Here is a 22,065-nt window from a genome sequence, read left to right on the forward strand (position 1 = left end):
TCTTTTTAGGGTGGCACCCTCGGCATATGAAAATTCCCAGGCTAGGGGATGAATCAGAGCTACAGCAGCTGACCTACACCACAGCCACAGAAACACCAGATCTGAGCGGCATCTGTGACCTACACCACAGCTCATGGCAGCACCAGATCCTTAAGCCACTGAGCAAGGTCAGGGATCGAACCCACATCATCAGGCTCATCCTAGTTGGGTTCGTTAACCATTGAGCCACAAAGGGAACTCCAGTAGATATTTAATAAATATCTGTTGAGTGAATAAGAATAAATGAGTTAAGTTCAACTAGGCTTCTGGAATGAGTAGCTTGGAAGAGAGGAGGACAAAAAGGTGAGCTGGAAGAGGTGGGAAGCTGCTCAAGATGGAAACGTAGGTGCTTCTCACAGAGTAGGTAAAAAAAAAAAAAACCTCTCTCTCGTGTAATGAAGAGCTGGTGAAGAGAGGGTCACAGGAATTGACACTACTTGGGAAAATTTTCTCCCCTGTTCTGTAGCCTACATTTCAATCAGTCAAAGAATGTAACCAAACTTCTTCATATATTCAGCCCACTGACTTACTGTATATCTCATTTTGCATCCAAGTTAGGTGCGATTGTAAATTTGAGGGTGGTGGGGATGGAGGAGGTTAGAATAGGTAGAACAGAACTAAGCCCTCCTCACTGTTCTGCTAACCTCAGAAATTAGAATGTTATCCAGCTATTCCTATCCCCACCTGATTCCATGGGCAGCCCTCTGGTAAGCAAAGTTCACAGCATGAAAAATAGAATCAGCTCTGTGCCCAGATCCATTGCTTTGTTGCTGATATAACTGAAAACATTCCAGAAATGAATCTTCCCCCTGCCTGTCAGGACCCACCTATTCTAATTCTTTACCCTGATCTTGGAAAAGTACGGAAAGGACCAATTACCCTCTGAGTTAGTCAGAGCCTCATTTGTACTCAATGAGGAATCACACACACAGGCACACAACTCCAATAGCACAACTGGTGCTAACTATTAACCTAGATCAATAGTTTCAACAGAAAAGGTCAAAGGTCCAATGGGCTCTGGAAACCCCAGACCACATTACTCTCCACCTTGACCAACTTGACAGACAATCTCAAATTGCTCAGGCCGTCCCATTTCAGTGCATTAGCAAAGAACTTCAGGGGTTGAAACTAACAATCCTTTCCTCTATATTAAATGCTTTTTAAAAAGTAGATAACAATGATAAGATGACAAAGAAGAAATAAGAACAATACAAACAAAGGTAATAAAACAAGACAAGAATTTTAATTGCTGACTTACTTTTCATAAGGAAATGTACATAATTTTGCAGATTTCTTCTATAGGCTTTACGGCAACAAAAGACATTTGTGGAGGACTCTGCTGAATGGCCTATGGAGATCTGGATGCCTAAGATCACACTCTAGGGTACAATAAAGTGCCCTGAGTTTGGGGGGACTCTTGCTACTGAACAGGCTAAAAAGACCCTCTAGCATTAAAAAATGACCAGAGCGTCTTATACATAAAACAGCTCAGAAACTTTGTGATAATTTTCTATGACTGCTATAACATTTCCACAAGCGTCATCTTAAACAACACAAATTGAATATCTCAACTTCTCAGTTCTTTAGGTTAGAAGTCCAATACAGGTTTTACTAGTATTGGTAGGGCTACATTCCCTCTGGTGGCTCTGGGGCAAATTCCTTGCCATGCCTTTTCTAGCTTCTAGAGGCCACTTGCATTCTTTGACCCTCCATCTTCCAAGCCAATAATGTTGATCTCTTTGACCATTCTTTCTTGATCCTCTCTCTCTCTGAGTCTTCTCTTTGGCCTCCCTCTTCCACTTTTAAAGACGCTTTTAATACAGTGGGCCCCCCCCCCCCAAATAGTCCAGGATAATCTGTTTGTTTTAAGGTCAGTTGTTGAGCAACCTTAATTCCACTGCTAACTAATTCCTCTTTGTCATATAAGCTAACACACTGACAGGTTTGAGGGATTAGGATGTGGATATCTTTGAGGATGTCTTCATTCTATCACACATCCTTGTTACTCCCAGGCAAACTGGAGGACCAGGCTCTCTCTTTCAAACCTTTTTGATGGCTAGTCCCACCTAATTTTTCCTTTCTAAAAAGTTTTGGAAGGAGGTCTAGAGCTAAAACTCTTCCAGAGAGGGTACTAGGTCCTTTTAAATAAGCATTAAGTGGGACTAAGTTTTAATGGAAATGCTATAATCCTTAAAAGAAACACAACTGCTGACAGGTGGGAATTTCAGCAAATAAATATATTGCCCGCAAAATTGGTAACTACATTTTAAACCACTAATGCCAGTAAATGTAATACAAAATACAATGTAGCAGGAGTACTGAAAATTTGGATAGGTTGATACAGACTTTTTAAATCATTTTTAAGAGTAGTTTATTGTCTTCTTCCTTAGCACGGAAACATTAAAAATGTATTCAATAAATAAGCAAAGGGAAGGACAATCAATCTAATATCAAAGTGACTAGAGACTTAATGCCAGGTCTTAATTTGTATGCTGACGTTCCAGAATGTAGAAGGTTGAAGGTCAGGGACTATGGGTAATCTCGGCATTGAGAATGCCTTGAGTTATCAGGGAGGAAGGGAGAGCCCTCCCTATTCTATACAAAGGGGCAGCTCTAGGATCATGGTCCCTCAAAAATTCTGTGTAAAATAAGCTTTGCAAAATTTGAAGGAAGTTTTATCCCAAACTGCAGGCCACACAACATACATGCATGTTATCAATATTCATATTGGGGGGGTTGAAATAAATATGCACACCACCTCCCACTATTTTCCAAAACTGTTTCTAATCACACAGACAAGTAAATTTAACATCCTCTCTATGTGGCAATAATTTGAAGACAAATCATAAAAGTATAAAAGTAGAGAAATACATTTGTGGAAACATTGTATGACAAGCATTTTGAACATATTTGATCCCACAACACCCTGCAAAGTGTATGTTATAGGACACTAAGAAGACACAGCGTCCTAGGGACGCTAAGAAATTACCTGAAACGTCACATTTAATTCGTAAGTGATATAGTTGAGATTTGAACTCAGGAAAATCTGCCTCTAAAGATTAGTCATATAATCAATCTAATTTATTAGTGACAAGTAGCTTTCTCTCTTGCAAAACATTTATTATTAAAAAGTGTTAATATTTTTTAAAAGATTAGTCATATACTGCGACATCACAGACTCCCAAATTAAGAAAGTATAAAAAGTGCTCTGAGTTCTTAATAGATATTATGTAAAATATGAGGCAATTCTTAGAAATACATCTAAGTTTAGCCACTGGAAAGAAGTCCCTCTTCATTATATCTGTAATTAGGACTCAATTGTTCATTTTACAGGTCCTTACACTAGTAATTAAACATTTGTTCTTTTGTATTATATGTTTTCAAACTGCTATTAAAGATCATTGGTCAGCAGCCTTTATGTCTTTCAGCATTTTACTGCTAATGCTCTACAAACATGGACAGCCAAAGAAAACGCAGATGGTCCTGTGGAACACAAACCAGGGCAACATATGGTATGCATTTAATTCTAACAAAGTGTGCTTCTTAACCTCTGGGTGTCGCTCCATCATTTCTTTATAAGGCTACTCATTTTCAAGGAAGGTTCAATTTCCAAACACAGGGCAACAGGCCCCATATGTGTTGCGTGGCCATTCAGATGTGTATAGTGTGTCTGAATGCCTTTAAGCAAGTGCATTTTGTACCTGCTCCCTAGCACCATTATATGTATTTATGAACTCTCTCCCCCAAGATGGTAAGCCCCTTGAGGGCAAGTGCCATGCCTGATATCTTACCTTATTAGCTGCACAGGGCAGAGTAACAATGCTATCTGTCATGTATATGGCACCCTATATATGTGATCTCTAAATTGCTCTCCTGATAAGACCCTAACTGTACTGTGACATTTGTCACATCTTCCAGAGGAGGCTCTCAGAGGCTAAGCAATTAGTTGGAATCACGAACGAATGGGTAAGGTTTTCCTCTTGCCCACGACAGAAAAGTATTTATTCCCTGTCTTCCAAACCACTCTGTTATTTTCTTCTTCTAAGGTTTTAATGCCTATTGGCCTTTGTATCAAAATCGCTATCATATAGTGCTAATATATACAAGTGCAAGGAACTGTTCTTAGGGCTTTTCAAATATTAACTTATTTAATCCTCCTAGCATCCCTACAAAATAGATGCTATTTTTATTTCCATTTTACAGATGAGGAAACCAAGGCACTAATCCAAATTCACAGGGCTGGTAAATGGCAGCAGGGAGGTTTGAATCCAGGAAGTCTGGCTCCAGAGTCCATGCCCTTAACTTATTCTGCACTATTCTGCCCAAATAAAAATCTCGGGACATGTGAGTAGTTGTTCAACAAGGGGTAGGGAAGTGTGTTTACTCCTCCCTATGTGATTTATGCTATTATATTCTAAAACCTTTCCTCATGCCAATAGAACTCCATGTAAGTACTATACTAAATTTTCCTGTACTGAAGGCATATGTGATGGTTACTTTGACTGACACATAAAATACCCAAAACAAAATACCCCAAGACTTGAGGATTTTTTGTTTTATGAATTAGAGACATGAAAGGATTACCCAGGCATCAGAAGTGCTATAAGCTCACATCTGTAAGTCTTTCTTAGAGATTTTCATATTTCTTATACAAGAATGTTCCCTGTCTGAAATATTCCAGTGTTCACGCTATATCTGAGCTGGAAAATTATCCAGTCCTTTTTAATTTTTAATTTTCAACTACTTTTTCTTCACACATAGGACAAACACTTGCTTTCAATATAGTGTGTAACACTTATATTTTTATTCCAGTCATCTTGAAAACATGCTAGTAAACATGCAAACATATTGTAAAGGTTTAAAATTCGGGATGTGTATACATATATCAGCAGGAGTTATGAATTATGTATATCCCAAGCCTATATAAATTAGATTTTGAAGAACAAGCATCACAGTACTCAGGCAGGTCATAATAAGAGATTCCATGTGAAATGTAAAAACTATCTTGAATAAATTACCCATAAGTTAACACTCTCATTAGAATGACATATTTATTATTTCTGGGTTTGTGACATTCATTTAATGCACTTTGACTAACTGTTCTAAAGCATATTAAGAAGCCATTGCAGGCTTTCTCCCCCACCTTGGAATTAGCGGACTATATTTACATTTGAACTAAAATAATTTAAAATAATATAACATTAAAAAACAATCACCCATTTCCCAATGTTAGAATACCATTTTCTTCTGCCCAGAAATTTAATTAAAGCAAGACATAACTTTAGTAACTATTTTTGCACAGAAAAGACTACAATTAATAGACAATTGTAAGACTTTAAAAATTGGGAGACTGACAATCAAAACAGTCTTTGTTTGTGTGATGAAAAGGAGTGATCCTTTAATTCCCTCACACACATTAAACTGATTTCACAGACTTTCTGTACTGGTGTTTAACATAGTCAAGTGCTTGAGGTTACATAAAATAAACAATCTTGAGATCTTATTGCAAATGTTTGCAATTTATGATGTAAACTGATTTGTGAAAAAATAACAGGATTCCATGTCACTGAAGCCAAAAAGGCATTTTTCAGAAATCAAAATAGTTCCGAAATTTGAGCACTGCCTTATGCTAAAGTATTACCATCTGAGGATCTAAAAAGTTATAAATTTGGGGGAAAACTCACAATAGATCTTTATCTGTTCAGCTTCAAGCAAAGGGCTCCTATCTCACTGGGCCTCCTGTGTTTTAGGGTCTTTAACACTAATGGTGCCTTGAATAATCTCTTTTAATGCTATTTTCCCTAATCTGGGATTGTATGTATAGTTTCGGAAGGCTTCGCACACCCCCAGAAAGATTCGGGGGACAATTAGGGGGAATTTTTATTTATTACCATTATTGAGTTTGGACCAAAACGATATACATGTCCAGGCTTATTTGAATTTAAAGTAACGACTTCCTCGAACCCTCTTCTCAGAGCGGTTCTAGAAACTCGGGGTTTGCTCACACACTCAGACGCCTGCCGGGGAGTTTGGGCCGTGAGGCTCCGGGAAAGCCGGCTCAGCGCGGGCGCGTGTGGGAGGCTGGACTCGAGGGACCAGCCCCGACGGGCCAGGAAAGGCGGCCTCGGCCCTAGCTGAGTCGCGGGAGGAGGCGAGAACACAGCGGGCGCCCTGACGCGCCGGTCCACAGGCCGCGCTTCAGGCTCAGGTACCGCCGACGGGGCCGAGAAACTTCGGCCTCTCTCGCCGGGCCGGGCTGTGACCCCGGGCACCTCCGCCATCCGCGCTCCAGCCTGGGCCCGATCCCCGCGGGGCACCGGCAACCTTCCAGTCCACTTAGGTCGCGTTGCAGCCCCCCCTCCCTGGGGCCTGGCGCCTGGGCCGCCTGGGCCCGAACGCACCACCTCCTCTGACCTCAGGCTGCACGGAGCTCAGCTGCGGCCACCGGCAGCGCCCAGGTCTGGGCTGCGGACGGAACCACCAACCCCCGGCCCCAAGTTCTCCAGTGACCTCCGACCTCCCTCGGGGTGCGCAGGGAAACGTCCGAGCCTGCGTTGGGGGCTGCATTAGGGTTGGGGCTTGGTGGCTGCCCGTTTGGACCTAGGACCCCTGCGCCAACGGGAGGTCGCCGGAGGCCACCCGGCCGAGGCGGGCGGCGCGGCGGCTTCAGAGTGTACCTCGCCCCGAAGCAGATGTTTATTATGAAAACTAGGGATGCTAGTCAAGTGGAAGACCCGCAAGGCCAGAGCGATGAATACCGCCCAAGTCCTGTTCAGGGTCTTTGAAGGCTAAAAGATAAATATAAACAGCATATCACCCACGTCTACGCGTAGGAACAGTTTTGAGAGCTAGCTCAATCCGGGAGAGGGCGGGGGGAGCACGGCGTGAGCTGGGAGGGTCTCCTCTGCGTTCCAGGGGCCCCAGGGGACACTTGGGACACCCTCAATGCTGGCGGAGGTTGTCCCCCATCCCAGGTGCCCAAAAGGGAAAGGAAGGTCTTGTCTCAGGTCTTCACGTTTCTGCCCACCCTCAAACAGGCAGCGCTTTCTGGTACGATTTTTTTACTAGGTACGATTTTTTTCCGCGAGAGGGGACAGGAGGAGGAGGGCGGGAGGGGCTCTTCGGTATCCTGAGGACCGCTAAGATCCGTTTTTTGCTACACAACGTTTTAGCTTCTACCTTTTCCTAAATTAAACCAACGAAGAAGCTCTTTGGGCCAAAGCACTAAACTGAAGTGGGAGGTGTGCGACCCGCCTTCCCTGGGGCCACCGCCCCACTTCTCGCTCTTACCCTGTTCCCAAACTGCAGGGAGGGTTGGCGACCTGTGACCAAGTGTCTGTTTTGCTACCATTAACCCAGGAGGATTTCGCACTGCACGATTATGCCTTCCTTCCTCTCCCAAATATTCCCCAAATGAACTTTAAGGGTGAAAGTGCAGGAAAACGAAGAACGAGAGTCCCCGCCTCGGGGAAGGCGGTTATTCTATTCTATGTTATTTTACATAACGTTCCTTTATTGATTTGGTGTAAAATCAATTCGGTTTCTGTGCTGGGTGGATAAAATGGGGCGGGGACGGGGGGGGGGGTTGCTCAGGGCTACCGAGAGCCGCAGAGGCACCATTCTCACCGCCCCTTGATTGTGCATTTGAGAGCCGAGGCAAAGGCTTTTCAAAGTTGGTAAGGGAGAGGGAGAGGAAGGGAGGGAGGGAGAGAGAGAGACAGAGAGAAAGAGACAGAGAGAGATTCATCAAAAAGAAAGAAGGAAAGATTATCCGGGATAGTTTAATAGTAACAGGAACAAAGATGACGCGAACCCCATCAAATGAAACAATACTATTTTCATTCAATTGATCGCAAAGTGTCTTCAATTAATAACTTGGCACTTATTTAAAATGTTTAACAAGAGATGAGACCGAAACATTTTGTACCGACAACACGTCATGAAATAACAGCATCTTTTGTTTAAAATAACTTAATACACTAGAAAAAATATGGCAAATATAAATAATTTGTTTTCATGGAGAACAAATAGTTACAAAGCTCAACCGCATACCAAAGTTCAGTTAAAAGAGCTTTTCCTCTCTTGTAAATTAGAAGGGATTAAAAAACAAAACAAAACAAAACACTAAGGAAGATTTTTAGAGAATCTGGATACAGATTGCTTAGTCTGGGGTACCCCAGTTTAAATAGCTGCAAGAATTGAGACAAAAAAATTACTTGAATATACACCTTTGTGAATAAAATGCAAATGTTTCAACCATCAGTTCACACATTATAGCCAAAATAAACTTTGTTCGTGTGTATCAACATATTTTACACAAACCTAGTGCCTGTATCTAGCTGGGTGTTGTTTAAAGTGAGTGTGTTGGGTTAGAGAGGGGGAAATAAAGCAAGGTCCTGAAATACGACTTCAGGAAATCAGCAAGAGGGAATACAAGAAAGGGGGAGGGAGGGGACAAACACTGAGAGCCTACTATGCATCAGGCACCACGTGAGGCGCTGTACCTTCATTATTTTATTTGATCTTGTTTCCCTTTTCCTTTCCCCACATTCTCTACCTGCCTCTGTTTTCTTGGGATAAACAGAGTGTAAATTTTTTCCCCTTCAAACTTTTTTCTTTTGTCCCTCATGATCAAAGATAGGGCAAAAAATACAGATAGAAATATATATCAATTTCCAGACGCTTTGGGTATTGTTTTCATACTGAAAATGAAAATGGAGTTAAGTGCATGTGAGTAAAGCGGGGAGTGGGGGAGACACCATCAATGGAATACAAGTAACATGCAAACCAGGATTTACTGTCAGCAGTCTGGACAGTTCTGCCATAATAATTTCTCAGAGAAATCATTGTCTGTGGTATCATTTTTGTATGAATATCATTTTTTTCCTCTCCTCGTTTTTATACTGTCTTCCCTCTTCTTGCTTTTCCATACGCGGTGGTTTTTAACTCAAAGCATCTGATTCAACGTAAAAGGAGGCCCGCCTCTCTTATCAAATTTCTTGTATTAAAGTGAACTTCGCAGAAAAAAAGGTCAGTTTCAAAACCTGTGAACTTCCCAGCTGCGTACTTTTTTATCTTAACTCTTTAAATAAGTATACCTCTTCCTTCTGTTTTGCCTTCTTAGCCCATTTAAAAAAAAAAAAACATACACTTTAAGTTGGTAAACCCCCCACCCTCAAATTTCTCGAGATCAGTCCAGGTTATTTTTTCCATATTTTCAATGTACAAAATACTTTAATTTTTAATTTTTTTCTTCCGTGGTTCGCTCTCCGATTTCAGCTTTTGCCGAATAGCAATAAGTTCCCTTTCTCTTTTTCTCTCAGGTTTGTCTTTTCTACTCTTCCCTTCACTTTTTATTAACAGGATTTTTATTTCTACGCGAGTTCTTCTTGTAGTTTTGCCATGAGTCACACCTCCGTCCCAGTACTCCCTTGTCCAGTCTCTCTCCAGACTTCCCAAACCCGCCCCACAAAGCCGAATTCTAGGCCCTTGGGTAAGTCAGGAACCACGGAGCTGGTACGCCTCGTGGGATCCTGCGTCCCACCCTCCGAGTCTGGGATGCGGAAGGGGGCAAGGGATGAACAGGGCGGAAAGAGGCTGGGCTCCAGAGGTCCGGAGCGGGTAATGTAGAAGCAGTGGGGCTCGGAGGACGTGCAGGCAGCGCGCGCCGCAATGCTGGCGCAACATTGGCTCTAGCGTTGGCGTCACAGACCCAAGGCTGCCGCGTGCTTTTTGGCTTTCAGTCTGAGATCCGCGATGCTGGAGTTCTTACTGGTGGTCTTGGCGGCAGCAGCGGCAGCGACAACGGAGGCGGCAGAAGCTGAGTCCGCGGCCAGCGTGGCGAGCGGCAGTCCGAAGGGCGGTGCCGGGAACATCATGTAGGGCGCGTGCGCGGCCAGGTGCGGGTGCAGGTGGTGGTGCGCGTGCGCCACGGCGCTGTCCAGCTGCAGCTGCGCCTGAACCTGAAAGGACAAGGGCGTCACGTTGCAATGACTATCCTAGGGTGACAACAGAATAGAAACAGAGCATTAACGGCGTCCAGCTTGGCTCGGGGAAGGCTGGGGCAGGGGGCGGGAAAGGGGCGTTTGGCGGACCTCAGTCTGATACTGTATCTGGGGCGCCACAGGGATACTCCAATGCCCCTGAGTCTCTGCAACTCTCTAAGTGTAGCTTATCCCCTTGGGCCCCAGGGATTCCCATCTGCAGGAATGTGGTCATTCCCTCAGGAGCTGGGCCCATCAGAAAGCAACATTGCCATAGTGCAAATACATTACCTTCCTCAAAATAACAATGATATATTGAACAGACAGAGAGGCTGAGGATCATTACCATCCTCTCTCAATGCTGTCATCCACCACTTACCCAACTAGTGAAGCACTGAAATACCAATAAGCAAACTACAAAACTTTGTAAATGTCACTTAGAGAAGTTACTGCATTTTCATCAAAACTGTTAGTACTTCTAACCTTTATTTCTAATAAAATTACCTCGGGATCTTGTTAAAATGCAAATTCTGATTCAGAAGGTCTAGGTTAGGGATAGAGATTCTTCATGTCTAACCATCTCTCAGGTGATGCAGATGTTGCAGACTTGCAGATCACCTTCTGAGTAGTAAGAGTCTCCTGTTAAGAATCCCCTCTCTATCCAGTCATTCTCTCTTGCTTCGAAAGTCTAGCATCAGTACACCAGAATCCAATGGTGGCCAAGAGAGTTAAGATCTCGATAACACTAACCCTCAATACATGGGCACACCCAGGTGTTTCCCCAGACCAGGACAATGGCAATGGAGTGTGAATTCATGATTTCACAGTCCCACAGAGCATGGGCCCTTGCTGAGGATGGGGAAGGTCAGGTACTGGTTGAGAAAGGATTTTATGTTTAGGCTTGGAGAATGGGGAGTTCAGAGCACTGGGATTTCCCAGGATTAAGTCATTACTGCAGGCTGTTCTTTTAAAATATATTCTTAAAGGTTTCTTTATGGTTAAGAAAGGGATTGAAGAGGTGCAGCATCCCTGGGAACACCAATGCTTCCCTCTCTACTAGAGATGAGGCTTTGCAGCTTTAAAAAAAAAAATCAAGTCTGAGTTGGGAATATTTTTATTTATATTTTTTCTTCTGTCAGAGACATTTAATGTGACTAAGAGGTAGAAAATATCTAGAAAAATACTTAGAGATTTGCCTTAGAAACACCTTAGGACTAACTTGTGTATTGAATCTGACAAAATCTTAATCAAAAGGCTTTTCCTTCCTCTCCCCAAGTGCTATCTTAAGTGCATTTTTAAAGGGCCAGTTGCTGCCCTCAGGCCTTTGTGAGTTTCCTGTGAGGACAGAAAGGACTAGCTATGTAAGCCCCTGACACTGTATAGGTTTTTAAAGGGGAGTAGGTACACTATATCATCTGAAAATTGTTTTTCTAGCTGTACGGACAGAAATACTGGGGCTCACAGAGAGGGGATATTCAACAATTTAAAGCAAACATCCAGGTATTTTTGCAGTTACTAACAAGTTGTAAGTCGGGCTGTACTTGCCTGCTGAAATGGCATCCTTAAAGCACCTACATTGACGTAGGGTGCTACTCTACAAGCTTCAAATTGGCTGGCAGCCCCTATGAGGACGCCTGTAAAAAACGGATGAACAAAACACAATAAAGTGAGGTTAACATTTTCAGCATTGTTTTCCAAGGTTCCAAATGGTACTGAGATAGAATTATTTATTTTGGAATTGCTATCTTCCTAAACTGCTGCCATAATTAAGATCAAGGTAATTTACTCCCAAACTTTAGGATCCTCATTAACTGCCTTCAGAGCAGATTTTAAAAATAAGGACCATAGTTATCTTTGAGAAGATTTTTTTCTGTCTTCATACTAACAATATTCCCTAATATTCTTTTTACATAAAGTATCAAATGTTCTTTGTCTGAGACGCATACCTTTATGAAGTTGATTTTCTTGTTTTCTACATTTAGCTCTTCGATTTTGAAACCAAACCTACAAATTGGAGGGAAAAATAAAACCTAGATGTTATGACTCATTTTTTTTTTAATTTACAAGAGTACTATGAAAAAAAGAATAGAGTTTTAGGCAAGGATTGGGAGATATAGCAAGCAACCTTTGAATTACATAGAACAGTCTCAACCTCCTAAATTAAAAATGTAAATGAATGACCAAAAAAAAAAAAAAAGATTTCATAGACTTTTGCAAGATAAATTGTTTCTTGAAAAATTGTTAGGGACCTGATTTCATGTGTCCACAATTACAGAGTCCCCAAGGACTAAAACTCACCCTGATACCTGATACTAAAGTGATAATGGGTTTAGATGTTTGCCCAATAAGACCTGAGAAGAATGTGCTCATTAATAGCGTGTAATATTAATTAGCTTCATCTTCAAGAAAAACCAAACACCAAAGCATATAGTGACTCTGGTCTTTTTTTTTTTTTTTTTCCCTTTCCTGAGGGTGGGGGAGATAAGAGTGGAGGAAGAGGTAATTAGTGTCATAAAAGCCTCACTACAAAGAAGTTTAGAATTTCTCTGTTCCTCTGTGCAGCAGAGTGTAACATGGTAGCAGAATAATTTGCCATTATCATGATAATCTAATTTGCTTCTATAGAAAAAGCGGCTGCTTGCAGTTAGGGTAGTGGAGTGGCATCCAGAAAATAGATCAAAATTTAAGTAAAAGTATGAAAAAATAAAGACAAGCAATAAAGTTCACTTATTATGAGAAAAAAAAGAACATTCTGTGAGATGGGAGTAGGGTACAAATCAAATAACTCCTGGATACTATCTTCTCCCAGATATTACCTACTTAGACAAACTTGCCAACTTTTAGAGAGAGTAAGGCATACTTTTAAAAATTCAAAAAAGCTTGCTTTATACTCCAATAATACAGTATTATGTTCTAATAATATAGCATATTAACTGATTCACAAATTAATGCTAAAAACATTAAAGTAAAATATTGCTTTAGAGATTCTTGTTTTTGAGAGCAAGAGTCACAGTCAGTGTAAATCTTCAAAAATTCCCCTGCCATTTAGTGTAATAGAAGGGTAGATTTCATGCCAGGGTGGCATCCTTTGTGTATCTCACATGGCCTGAGGCTTCTTGCCTCGTTTTTTGCCTAGAAGAGTTGGAACTGAGATACTAATGCTCACAACTGTAATAATTATCACCATGTCTTTAAGGGATTGCTGAGCCCCTAGAGATCTCAGTACACAGAGCAAAGTAGGAGAGGTTTAAAAAAGGAAGGCTCTGCTGTTGCTGCTATGATGACCAAGGCAGCCTATTATTACTTTTCCTCCTTAAGGTGACTGCTCTGTTTTTGTCCTGATTCTATTACAAGATGTGGGGAAACCCCATAAGAATTGCATAGTTCTCTGCAGATGGTGGTCTCTGTGCCCAGAGACCTAGGGAGTATCTGTTACAGTGATACTTTGTAACAGCTGCAGATGTTCAGGCCTAAAACTGCTCCATGTGTTCAAACAAATAATGACCATCATTTTCTACTATTTTATTATTTCAGTGGAAATACACTCTGAAACTTTTAAATTCATTTTCCAAAAAACTAAAAGGATATGTATGCATATATGTAAATAATTTTTTACCTTAAGTGCTCCCAAAGCCTACTTTTGCCATTGCATTCACTCCCATAACCAGTAAAGAAAATCTGCTCCAATACTAACTTCATTGAGGTGGCACTTGCTGGGACTCAGACTTTGGAAATGCCAATACTAAGGTACGTGGATTGTTTTAAAATCAAGTTTCTGTAGGTTTAGGTTCACTTCCCTGGTTAAGTGAAGGAACAAACAGTGACCAAATTGCACTTATTTCTCCACTACCTCACATACAGTTCGAGATCAATTGCTAAAGGCAGACTGTAAATTTCTGCACTTAACAGTTGCTAATTTTCTTTATAGTCTGTACATCTATAAACCTAATTGGCATATCCGCTTGGCAAACCTAGATCTCAGAGCAGACCCTCAAGGAAACCCAACTCCAGCGAACAAAATATTCGTTGTAACTTTTAAGGCATTCAGAAGATAAAACGTTTTCTGTGGGATTTTTTTTTAAGGCTTATAAAAGTAGGCCCATTAGGATTAAACCACATTAAAGGCATCGTGAGGCTAGGGGGGTGTGGTTTATAGAAACTCTGGGAGCAAGCCCAGAATAGCTTTCTTCTGCTGGGAACATATGTTGGGATGGGGGGGGGGGCCTTTAAGACTAAGATCTACTCTGGAAAACACCTCTAGCAAAGACACCTCTTCTCACCTCACTCTCGTCACTTGAATTGCATCCATACAGTCTGTCTGTACCCCAGGGGACTCTCCAACCCTAGGCATGCCCCTCATTTGCTCTCTGCGACCTCCTCCACAGATACCTGCACTCGGGCCTCGGACAGCCCCAGCCGTTGGCTCAGTTCTTCGCGCATAAAGGCATCCGGGTAGTGAGTCTCGTCAAAAAGCCTCTCCAGCTCGTTGAGTTGTTCTAGGGTGAAATTGGTCCGACTTCGCCTCTGCTTGATTTTGGTCTGGCCTTCGTCCTCCATCCCTTTCGCATCCTCTTTGCGATCCTTCAGCTCCGGGGACACTGGAGGGTCACCACGAACAGGGCCACACACGTACGTTCACACGCGAGCGCGCGCGCGCACACACACACATGAAAAAAACACAGCAAATCCCATTACCAGATTTGTCTCCAGAAGGATGGAGGATCATGCCCCCTCCTGGAGTTCCTGTCCTGTTCCTCACCCCGCTGGCTGCGAGTAAGAGGATCCTGTAGACGCGAAAAGATCAACTCTGGGTGGCCGCTCGCGGGCAAGGTGGGCTTTCACCCAGGCTTCCCTTCTGCAACTGTGGCCCCATCTCACTCACTGCCTCACTGTGCATCCCACAGTACCCTGCCCTCCCCCGTGAAGACCAAATCAATTCTACATCCTTTCCTGCATCCACTCTCTCCCACACACCCACAGAAATCAAAAGCGCCGCACCCAGAGGGTCACAGAACGCAATCTGAACAGAAGCATGAGGCGAGGCCATTTACTGGTCTCTCTCACTGGCCATTCCCAGGCCGTTTTCAGGCCAGCTCTGGCGGCCGGCAGCGCTCTCGTGTCTCCCGCAAACTTGCTGGTCTAATTTGGGAACAATTGGGCTGAAGGGGCACAGCTGGAGGACGTGACCCCGGTGTTGCGTGATGCTGGAAGCCACATCCCTGGGCGTTCTGTGCTGACCCAGGGCTCTGGCCAAAGCCAGCATACGACCCACGGACAGTCATACACTCCCTATCCCCCCTGCCAAATCCCGGTCGCCCAAACAGAGGCGCCCACGCCATGTTGGCGGCCTGGAGGGCTCATCGCCCACGCCTGGCCAGAACGCAGGAGGAGAAAAACCAGCTTCGGGTGAACTGCGAAACAGACCGCTGCCTCTGTTCGCTCCTTCTCCCTCCCCACTGGAAAGGCAGGCTGGACCCTAAATGCTTAAACCCACAGAGATCAACAGGTTCAAGCGGAACATTCACGATTCTCGGTTTCTATTGGTTGCTCAAAGCCTTTTCATGCATCCAGCAGCTCCGATGTTTAATAAAATATGCATTTTTTTTCTGCTCTAGGTTTGCACACACCCGTTGCCACTTTCCTGTCTTTCTTTCACCTCCGTTTAAAAACAGGAGCTTCCCGAGTGCGAGCATACAAAGACACCAGAAAGACATGGCCCTTTAGGCCAAGGGGAAGTGATCAGGGAGCCGGTATCAACATAAGCTGCCTTCGTCCTCTGCGCCTGAGTCGGAGACTTGGGTTTTTAAGGTGCCAGAGCTGAGTTTGGATAATCGGGGCTGTTTGCAGTTCTTCCCAGCTCAGAATCCCAATCAACATGGGTGTTTAAAATCATTTCCAGAAGAGCCGGCCTGCAGAGAAATGAATATTTACCCTGAGCTCGGAAATCAACAATCCCAGGACTTCCTCAGCCCAGAGTTCAGACCCCATCTCCATACAGCTCGATGCGCTATTGTACTTGGGCCTGAAGCTGGGGACTCAGGCTGTAGAGGCTGCTTGGGACTACCTGGGAGTTATGCCATCACTTTCCAAATTAGGAGTACCTGGTGCCCCATCTGGGGGAAGAACCTCTAGAACTCGGTCCAGCTTGGCATTCCAGCTACCGCGATTTTAAGTATTGCCCGAATTTCTACTTCTCAGAGCTCATTTTGTGGACATTTGTCCTTCCTCCAAGAAGGAAGTGGATAATATTATAGTAAAAACTCAAGCGAAGTTAATGGGAAAATATTTCCACTGATACTGTAATGAAATTTAAATATGAAAACACACCCTTCAGATTCTGCCAAAGGGGTGAGAAGGCTTGTTTATTTCGTGCCATCCACAGTGGAAACCTCTCAAACTTTTGGGGCTTCAAAGAGAAAGATTTCCAATTGATTAATAGACTTAATATAATCTCTCTTTCACCCCCAAATTTCCCCTTATTGGTCTAAACAAGAACAGACTGTGTTATAAACAACTTAATTGCTTGCTTAAATATGTGATTCTACGCATGTCACATATTTTCTTAATTGGAAAAATATGGCAGCACACCAGTTACTGCAGGCACCAAGTGCCAAATTAATTTTATTGTTGAACTCCTTTGAATTGGCACAGGACGTTCCACCATTTAGAAAAAGCCTATTCCTAATACTTTGCTGGCACCAAAAGATTATCCCACCACTAAACCCGAATACTGGATGTTGCAAAGCAGTAACTATCAGAAAAACAAAACAAAACAAACAAAAAGGAACCTAACCTATCTTCTGAAATAAGCAGCGCACGGCCTGAATCATAGCCTGCTTTGGCCTCATTCTACCTTCACAGCTCAAAGAAAATGGGAAGTTTTGGGCCCCAAGATTCAGGGATCCAGGGTCTTCTCAGAGTTAGAGCGGTTCTTAGCAGAAGCCCCAAATCCGGGGTGACTCCAGGATGAAATCTACATCAGTCTCTCTGTCTCTGTCCATCTCTCCCCTTCCTCTTTTTCTTTTTTCTCGGGCCTAAGAAAGGGGCTCCGGCAAACTCAGTGCTGGATGCTAAACGTAATCCTGCCGCCTGGCCCAGCTGCTGCCAGCACCCTCTCCCGCAGTCCGGCCCTGAGAACTTCCCCATCCGCCCGCGGGCCGTCTGGGTTGCGGGCCCATCCTCCAGTTGGTGAAAATGCATTTCGGTGGAATGGGAGTAGCGGGAGCATCTGAGAAGTGTGCGCGCAAACCCCACACGCCCCCCCTCTACACACACACTTGGACCCCACCCACGACAGTGCACACCAGCGGACTCCCACCCCTCCATCATTACTCTGGCTTCCGAAGCTAAGATCCAAGGGCCCTCTCCACGTCCCGCCCCCTTCCCCGCTGGGCCTTGGGGGTCCTCTCCCGCCTAAGAGGAGTCCGGAAGGCGGGAAGGGAAACCGTGGCCGGGGGTCTGGCCGTTACCCTCAGTGAGCCGCGGGCTGCCCGGCTCCCTGCTTCTCTCGGCGGCGCCCATGTCCAGCTCCCGGACGGGAGAGCGCCCTCCTCCAGCTCCTCCGCCTGCTCCTCCTCCTCCTGCACCTCCTCCGCCTCCTCCGCCTCCTCCGCCTCCGCCTCCTCCGCCGCCGCCACCTCCGCCGGCCGCCCGGACTGCCGGGCTGCTGCGGTCGTCGCGGCCCGGCTCAGCGTAGCCGGTCGGCTCCTTGGCCCCGCGCAGCGGCCCGCTCTCCAGTACCTCCCGGTACGTGATCGCCTCCTTCTTCTCCTTCACTTTCTGGTCAAAAGACTTCGAGACGAACGCCGTAAGTTCTTCCATCGCCACAGAAGCCCGTCAGCCCCACGCTCAACCTCTCCCAGCCGAGCCCCGCTCTTTTTTTCCTTCTTCTTTTTTTACTGCTCCAGCCCCCCCAATAACCACACATCAATGGGGCAGGGGGTGGGGGAGGAGAGGGAGGAGGAGGAAGAAGAAGAAAAAGAAGAAAGAAGAAAGAGGAGAAGTAGAAGGAGGAAAAGAAGTAAGAAGAGAAGGACAAGGAGAAGGAGGAGGAAGAGGAGGAGGAGGTGGAGGAGGAGGAGGAAGAGGAAGAGGGAAGGGGCGGGGGCCGCCGGAGGGAAATGGGAACTGATGCTTCCCTGCCGGAGCGCGCTTGTTCAATGTTAAGATCTTTGACAATTCTTCCTGAGGAGAGTTCAGATCTGATAGCAACGCAGCGCTTGAAGTCTCACTATTTATACTTCGCAAAGGCGGCCCCTTGTTCTGAGTAAATTACCTCCCCTTCGCAACTCCGAGGGAGCCCCTTCCCGGGTAGCACCCGCGCCAGTACCTGGGGGTGGGGGGAATGGGGGTTGGGAGATGGGTGTGTGTGTGTGTGTGTGTGTGTGTGTGTGTGTGTGTGTGTGAGAGAGAGAGAGAGAGAGAGAGAGAGTGTGAGAGAGTGAGAGAGAGAGAGATTGATTAAGGCTGGAGTCCAGGCTGTCTAGGGCTGCAGAGGGAGGACAGCGAAAGGGGACCGGAGGGGGTGGGAAGAGGAGTCAGGTCCCAGGCCGTCCGGGTTTTCAGATACCTCAGCCGCCTGCGCTCTTGGCTATTAATCCAGGATTGACAAGAATCCCTAATTAATTTAATTAGGCTTGGATTTTGCGTTGGTGCCACGACTTACTTAAACACTGGGGAGCTGGACTTACTCCGCCGGGGCGTGGCCAAGAGGGAACTGACAAGTGCGCGGCTCCCGGAGTCAGACCGGTATCCTGACTTGGCAGCGGAGCCTACGTCCTCGCCTCGCGTCAGGGTGCAGCACAACTCCTCGGCCCCGCATCGCTGCCTGGCATCCCTGTCTTGCATCAGGCGCCCCGTACCCCAGTTCCGTATCTTGACCCTGTGTTCTAATTCTATATCTCTGCTCCCTTCTACCCGGACTCGAATCCTTGTAGCCTGGTATTCTGGCTTCACAACGCCGCAGAGTCAGTGTCCCTTACAGCTTCTCAGGCCTACGCAGCTCCTTTTAGGTGCTTCTCCGCCCACAGCCAGAGCTGAGCCTGGGTCTTCACTAAGTTCCAGGGAGTTTGTGATTCACCCCACTATTCGCGTGCTGGAGACCAAGAAAACTCCCCTATGGATTAACCCCAGTCGAAGCTGCCGGTCGATTTAACACATTTCCCAAGCAGCTGTTCGCTGACAGTTTCCACTTTAAAGTGTTTCCTTAGCGCTTAGTCAAGGACAGTTTGACTTCGTTTCTTTTTTGAGGTCTCAGGACACTCACCTCTCTCCCTTACTCTCTGCACACGGACCCCGCCCACAATGAATTGAAGAACTCTTCTTTAGCATCCTGGGAAACATTCTAATCGATTTCCTAATTTTGAAAAGCAAGTGATTATCTCTCAGTGTTTGAAAAAAAATCGATATTAAATTTGTGCCCCATCTAATTTTATTTATTGTGGATTATGAAAAACAAAAACAAACAAACAGAAAACGACGCTGTCCGGCTCCAGGAGAAAGGTTGTTTTGTTTTTTGCTTTTTGTTTTCCTTCTCTCTCTCTCAAAGCTACGGTTTAAAATTATATTCCTGAATTATTTTTTTCGAAAGAGTTTCTTGTATGGAAGGACACATCTGTATGGAAGGACACATCTGTATTCCGGAGACATTTGTCCGTTTTGTGCAAGAAAAAGCTTGCTGGGAGAAGTGTGTGTGTGTATATATGTATACACTCACATGAGACTATTTATATACGGAAAGTTATATTTGCCTGAGTGTGTAAACAAATATGCCTCTTCAAGTATGGCTTTAGGGATATTTTTGAGTTGTCTGAGTATTAATACAGTCTATTTGATGTCAAAGGTAACTTGTTAATTTTCTGGGAGCTTATACTCAGTAAAAGTAAAAGCAGTTATAGAACATTGATTCGTATATCTTCCACCCATTGTTTTAGGGTATTAACACAAAGTTAACATTGTTTTAGGGTATTAACACAAAGTTAACAAACAATTTGAGAAGTTCTGTCAAAGCAACCTGAAACATCTGTAAAAAGAGAAAATAGTTATCTTAATATATTAGTGTTTATAGAATATATGTAAATAGAAGCTATATGTAATAATGCACTACTACACTACTTCTCTGATTAAAGTATTCACAGTTGGTGAACTTAAGATGGAAATCATGCCTTTTAGAATTGTTACTTTGCCTTTTAATCTCTTGGATCCTGAAGTTTTCTTTTTTCCTCTTAAAACATTTCAATTATTGTTACTTTCAGGAGAAATAATTAAGATCTTTAAGATTCCAGTAGCAATAGCTTTTAGGTACTAAATTATATGAGTGCTTACTTTTATTTTATTACATTACAAGAGCCTCAAATACTTTCAAAAATTATATGAATTTAGAAACATGATTTTAACAGTTAGTCTTGGGTTAACTACTTGTGACCACTTTAATTATCTTATTATCATAGGGTGATAACCATAAACTTTAATCCTTTAATAAAATTCGTTTTTAAGTTTTTATTTATTTATTTATTTATTTTTAGCAGAATGACAGTGGAGTCAGCAAAATGGATGTGGTGCTCAAAAAGCTTTTAACCCGAGGTGTTAAATATGTATTTGCAAACAGCTCTAGAACAGCCACTATTAAAGTCTGATAAGGGATCAGGAGACTCACCAGCTACTTTTTCTACTTTTTTGCCCTTTCAAGTACATGACTTTTTAAGTTTGAACTCAAATTCCATCTTCTGAGCTTGGGGGAAAGATGAACACTTTAAAGGTAAGCAAGGAAGGCTTGGATACAATTGTGTAAGTCACACCAAATAGATTTCCCCATAGATTTTTCTGGCTTGTTGCTCTTAGTATTTTTACAAACAGTGGTGTTCATATGAGATGCAGCTATGAGAGAGCTGCAGTATCTAACCACGGATTCCTATTGGCCTAAGGGAATTTCAACTTAAAAAAATGCCACCAAACCCAGTTTTTGAAATTATACACTAATAAGTGTTCACCAAGTTCTAACTATGTCATTTCTTTAAATAGTATATACTTTCTGGGAAGACAGGAGTCTTCAAAATGCAGTTTTGGTTGAAAAAAATTCAAAAACCAAAAAAAAAACCCCAAAAAAAAACACCCCAAACCCCAAACCCCAAACCCAATAACAACAACCCATTGAGAATAAAGTTCAGTTGACACCCTGCAGACAGATATACAGGTTCCAGTAAAATTTAGGACCTCAAGTCTTCCTCCCCCCGGGTCTTGAACTATTTAAAATAAACATGCAGTGTTGTTGTTAAGTTTTAAAATGGTCCCTCAAAAAGGGTAGATAGGTACAGTCATTTATGAGAAAGATATTTGTTGAGGTGTTTTTCACCATTTCAAATGTCTGTGGAAAACTTGGGTATATAGCTGTTGTGAAACGAGTTGGTTCTCACTGTCCATCAAAACCAAGGCCAACAATTTACCTCTTTATCATTGCTTACTGACAATAAAGAGAAAAATGATGTTCATGAAAGGACAAAGAAAGTATACATTGCAGAAAATGCTGAATTGCTCTAATTTCTTTTGGTTAAAATAACAACAAAACCCCTCTATATTTAATTTCTCTTTCAGAAGAAACCTCCTCTCCCTGCCTTGGGCGGTCTTCTCCCATTCCTCTACCAACTAGTTAGTTTAATGTGAGAAACAAATTTGCACCCAACCCGTGTCTTCACCTTCAGGGCAGAAGAAACACCAACTTTTAATGCATTTTTGCAAATAAATCATTACAATTTAATCACACAGGACTCTGATGCTATACAGACACACTCCTATGATTTATTATTTTGGGGCCAGTTTCCTCCTCTCCCAGTAGATAACCGATTTTGCTAAGTGTGGGTGTCTTCCTATGATGCAGATTGTTTACTGATAATCTGTGACGATAATGACGATTACTATGGCAATAACGATCTTCAGTCTCCATCTTTATTGCTTTTTGGTTACTAGAAAATCAAATAATTAAGCACGCGGAACCAACACCAGACAAAAAAATTGGCGGCGTGACAATCTACTCCTTCGGCACTCCTAA

General features: G+C 43.6%; 2 protein-coding genes across 10 annotated transcripts in view; one reads left to right on the forward strand and one right to left on the reverse strand.

The window, feature by feature from the left end:
* Window positions 1-7,861: 7,861 nt before the first annotated feature.
* Window positions 7,862-18,079, reverse strand: SHOX2 (SHOX homeobox 2). 9 transcript variants are annotated; one of them, XM_084986935.1, is made up of 6 exons: window positions 15,021-15,480; window positions 14,718-14,806; window positions 14,412-14,620; window positions 11,969-12,026; window positions 11,568-11,656; window positions 7,862-10,037 (listed from the first exon to the last, which is right to left on the reverse strand). In XM_084986935.1, the coding sequence occupies exons 2-6, from the start codon at window positions 14,746-14,748 to the stop codon at window positions 9,744-9,746; spliced, it is 681 nt and encodes a 226-aa protein (XP_084843061.1). In that variant the 5' UTR covers window positions 14,749-14,806; window positions 15,021-15,480; the 3' UTR covers window positions 7,862-9,743.
* Window positions 18,080-18,142: 63 nt separating this feature from the next.
* RSRC1 (arginine and serine rich coiled-coil 1) overlaps window positions 18,143-22,065 on the forward strand; it is a 439,307-nt gene continuing 435,384 nt past the window's right edge. Inside the window, exons 1-2 of the mRNA XM_084989968.1 lie at window positions 18,143-18,288; window positions 18,657-19,162. Coding sequence (XP_084846094.1) covers window positions 18,143-18,288; window positions 18,657-19,162 — 652 coding nt within the window. The remainder of the gene's footprint in view (window positions 18,289-18,656; window positions 19,163-22,065) is intronic.

This window comes from Sus scrofa, chromosome 13, assembly GCF_054392235.1.
Source record: "Sus scrofa isolate SSC_HxYL_T2T_F1_AM1 chromosome 13, Sscrofa_HxYL_maternal_Yorkshire_Landrace_v2.0, whole genome shotgun sequence".
Classification (NCBI taxonomy): domain Eukaryota; kingdom Metazoa; phylum Chordata; class Mammalia; order Artiodactyla; family Suidae; genus Sus; species Sus scrofa.